Genomic DNA, 3,488 nt, shown 5'->3' with positions numbered 1-3,488 from the left:
CCGTCCCCGATTCCATTTTTTACATAAATAATATATTTATTACACTTTTTTATACTTAATTCTAAAAATAATTAAAAACAATTATAAAACCGATAATTTTTCTCGAGAACATCTCTCGGATCCAAGAACGAGGTGGAGAGAGAGTAAAAATTTTTACGAGCACGAGAATAGAGGAGAGCATCATCACTCGCACCCGCATCGTTGTCATCTCTACCTTACATAAAATTTTCTCTCTCTAATATGTATTTTCAATTTTCTAACTTTTTAATAACAAAAAACTAAAAATGATTACCAAACATGTTTTGGTTTTCTATTTTAAACAAAAAACAAAAAATGGTTATCATACATATATGATTTTTGTTTTTTAAAATAGAAAACCAAAAACCAAAAACTAAAAACAAGAAAAACCAAAAACCAAAAACCAAAAACAAAAATGGTTATCAAACGGGGCCTTAGAAATCAAAAGAAGAAGTTTTAAATTGCAACAAACATATGGTTAACAATTGAAGAAGTTTTCAGAGATATTTTTGTTTTCGAAATTTAACTAAACACTCAAATACGTTTGTTTTCGAAATTTAACTAAACACTCAAATACCTATGTTTTTCAAGTAGGTTTTTTTTAGTACAACATGTTGGGAAGGGAATTCAATCTCACAACCTCTTGTTGGAAGTATATATCAATTACTGCTGAGCTATGCTCGTTTTGACAAGTAAGTTAAAAGCTAACTAATGAAATAAATAAATAAAATGAAATATACGTCTCTATCAATGTATCATCTTTAGTATACTAAAGAAGAAAATTTCAACAAACATATGGTTAACCGTTACATAGCATTAATTCTCACTCTCCGAATATTAATTATAGTTTACTTAGTAAAAGAAATACTGATAAATTCTCACGTTCTACAGAGATAGTCTTTATAGTTGTAGAAGTTTTTTTTTTATATATATATATTCTTGAGTGTCTGAGTCAGCGGTCCCTTTGAACCAATGTGGGACCAATATGTCACCCATGATGATTATAGTTGTAGAAGTTATAAAAAGTTGTAGAAACTATTCTAAAATATGTAAAATTCTATAACTAATTATAATTAAATGTCAAGTTATAGATTTTTAATTAATTTTTATAAATAAATTAACAAAACTTTATATATTCATTATTGTCCTTCGTAAATCTTTTCATATTCTAATTAATTGTGCATGTATGTCTGAGAATATTAAGAGGTTTAAAATCATTATTAATTCAATCACTCGAAATAGACATACTTTTAATAAAGATTAAATATTTAATCTAGCAATATTTATGCAACGATCATTTTCTTTTGTCCCAGTTTACATTATCAAAATAACCAAAAAAATTTAATATCGTCAAAAAAAATTCTTCAATAATTAAATTTTTAATTAGGTAAATATGATTAATGGTATTTACTGATGAATTATGCATGTATAGATTTATCTATACTCTGAGAAATTGGAACATGATCTACTACGCTAGTTAAAAATCTTTGAAAATGGTGAGAGAAAAATGTAAATAATAATAAGAAGAAATATATAATATTTACTTTTGGCCAACAACACGACAACACTACTCTAAAAAATTAGAACGTTATCTAGATTAATAAAACTTTAAAACAAAACCATCGTGAGAGCGAAAAAGAAAAATAAGAAGAAGAAAGAAATAAACCTCGAATTGTTAGTCCTTTTATATTTGTGAGAAAGGAAAATGGTTTACAAAACTTTTGAGATTCTTACTGCCTATTAATATTATAGAGTTACACACTATGAAATGATGATAAAACTAATTTTTATATTCCTACATTTTGAATGCAAAATTGAGTAAAATAGAATTTCAACCGACAAACCAGAGAAAGAGGAGATAAAGGATTTGAGAAAGGAGTGTAGGAATTGAGAAAGGTGTGGGAAAAGAGAGTAATAAATGAGAGAGATAGTTGGAGGGAAAGAGAGAGGAAGTACTCCAGAGATATTTGAATGACAAAAGTGTCACAAAAATAATAATAAATATAATTAAACTAAAAGGACAGAATATGGAGAGAGAATTTTTTTCTATTGTAACTTTTATATATATATATATATATATATATATATATATATTATAGATTAATTAGGTCGAAATTTGTGGTAATTGAGATTACAATATAATTTCTTGAGTGAAAATAGAGTGATAGATATAGGAAATAAAATATATATTTTATAGTTTTGCTGTTTTAATTTGTTTGTATTGGATAACCAAGATATAGATAGCTGAGAGTTGAGATGAACCTACCTAAACTCTCTCCTTAGCATACAAAACACACATTCAAAACTCAACACATCAATTGCACAAAATACACAATACCAGCTAGTGATTGTGTTATATATTTGTTGGAAACACTTCTTCCGAATTGTTCAAGGAAATCCCCCTCCAAATCCACTGCCGGCGCCGCCACCTCCTCCGAAACCTCCGCCAACTCCACCTCCTGCACCGGCCCCTCCTCCGAACCCTCCACCGCTTCGGCCTCCGCCGCCTAGCCCACCGCCACCTCCTCCGCCTAGCCCACCACCACCTCCAGCACCACCGCCAAATCCAGATCCTCCACCGAGACCACCTCCCCCGCCTAGCCCACCGCCGCCTCCAGCACCACCACCAAATCCGGATCCTCCACCGAGACCGCCTCCCCCGCCTAGCCCACCGCCGCCTCCAGCACCACCACCAAATCCAGATCCTCCACCAAGACCGCCTCCTCCGCCTAGCCCACTGCCACCTCCAGCACCACCCCCAAATCCAGATCCTCCACCGAGACCTCCTCCTCCGCCTAGACCGCCACCGCCTCCAGCACCACCACCAAGACCACCTCCCGCACCACCGCCTCCGCCAAACCCACCGCCTAACCCACCACCGTGGTGGAAAAATTTCTCATCCTGAAAAGGATCGGCAGCGAGCTTCCGAGCTCCGGTGGTGCAAACAAAAGCACCAAGAAGCATGAGAAAGAGAAGCTTGGAAGCCATTGTTGTGTTTGTTGGGATGAGAAGCAAAAGGCATTGGCAATGGATTTATATAGAAATGAAGAGGAGAAAACAGAGGTTAGAGTCGTGAAAGGGCTTTAAATTTCTCATCTTCTTATCCGAAAACTTGTTGGGAGAGTTAATGCATGCAACTGGCAAATGCAAATGCAAAGAAAAGGTCCTCACCATCACCATCGCCGCCATGGATGCCCCACCTTCAATCCATCACTATACAAAATGTCAACTCCTCCACAGTTTTCTCATGGAAACTCCTTTCTTCTTCATCTTCTTCACATTAAAGTTTTTTGGTCCTGAACATTTAATCTCTCCACTCTCAAATATTTTTAATAACGGATAAAACTTAGGCTCACATGGGCAGATCCAAGAATTTCATTCAGCTGGGCGCAATAATCTGCAATAAAAAAAAGTTTCGAAATATTGACAGATTCATTAATGAACTAATTTAATAATATTATAATTGTCCT

General features: G+C 34.4%; 1 protein-coding gene across 1 annotated transcript; it reads right to left on the bottom strand.

Annotated features, from left to right (window-relative positions):
• Positions 1-2,187: 2,187 nt before the first annotated feature.
• On the bottom strand, positions 2,188-3,056 carry LOC148208537 (uncharacterized). Its single transcript, XM_088118057.1, has one exon. It carries the CDS (start codon positions 3,004-3,006, stop codon positions 2,407-2,409), a length of 600 nt encoding a protein of 199 aa, XP_087974183.1. The 5' UTR covers positions 3,007-3,056; the 3' UTR covers positions 2,188-2,406.
• Between the last annotated feature and the right edge of the window lie 432 nt (positions 3,057-3,488).

This window comes from Momordica charantia (assembly GCF_013281855.1).
Source record: "Momordica charantia cultivar OHB3-1 chromosome 10 unlocalized genomic scaffold, Mcharantia_2.0 BLBB01000010.1, whole genome shotgun sequence".
In the NCBI taxonomy this organism is placed as follows: domain Eukaryota; kingdom Viridiplantae; phylum Streptophyta; class Magnoliopsida; order Cucurbitales; family Cucurbitaceae; genus Momordica; species Momordica charantia.
The sequence above is the reverse complement of the archived record's forward strand: the minus strand, read 5'-3'. Positions and strand labels throughout refer to the sequence as shown.

What these genes read in the sequence shown, in the direction of transcription:
- LOC148208537 (XM_088118057.1), bottom strand. Translation starts at nt 3,006, where the DNA reads ATGGCTTCCAAGCTTCTCTTTCTCATGCTTCTTGGTGCTTTTGTTTGC.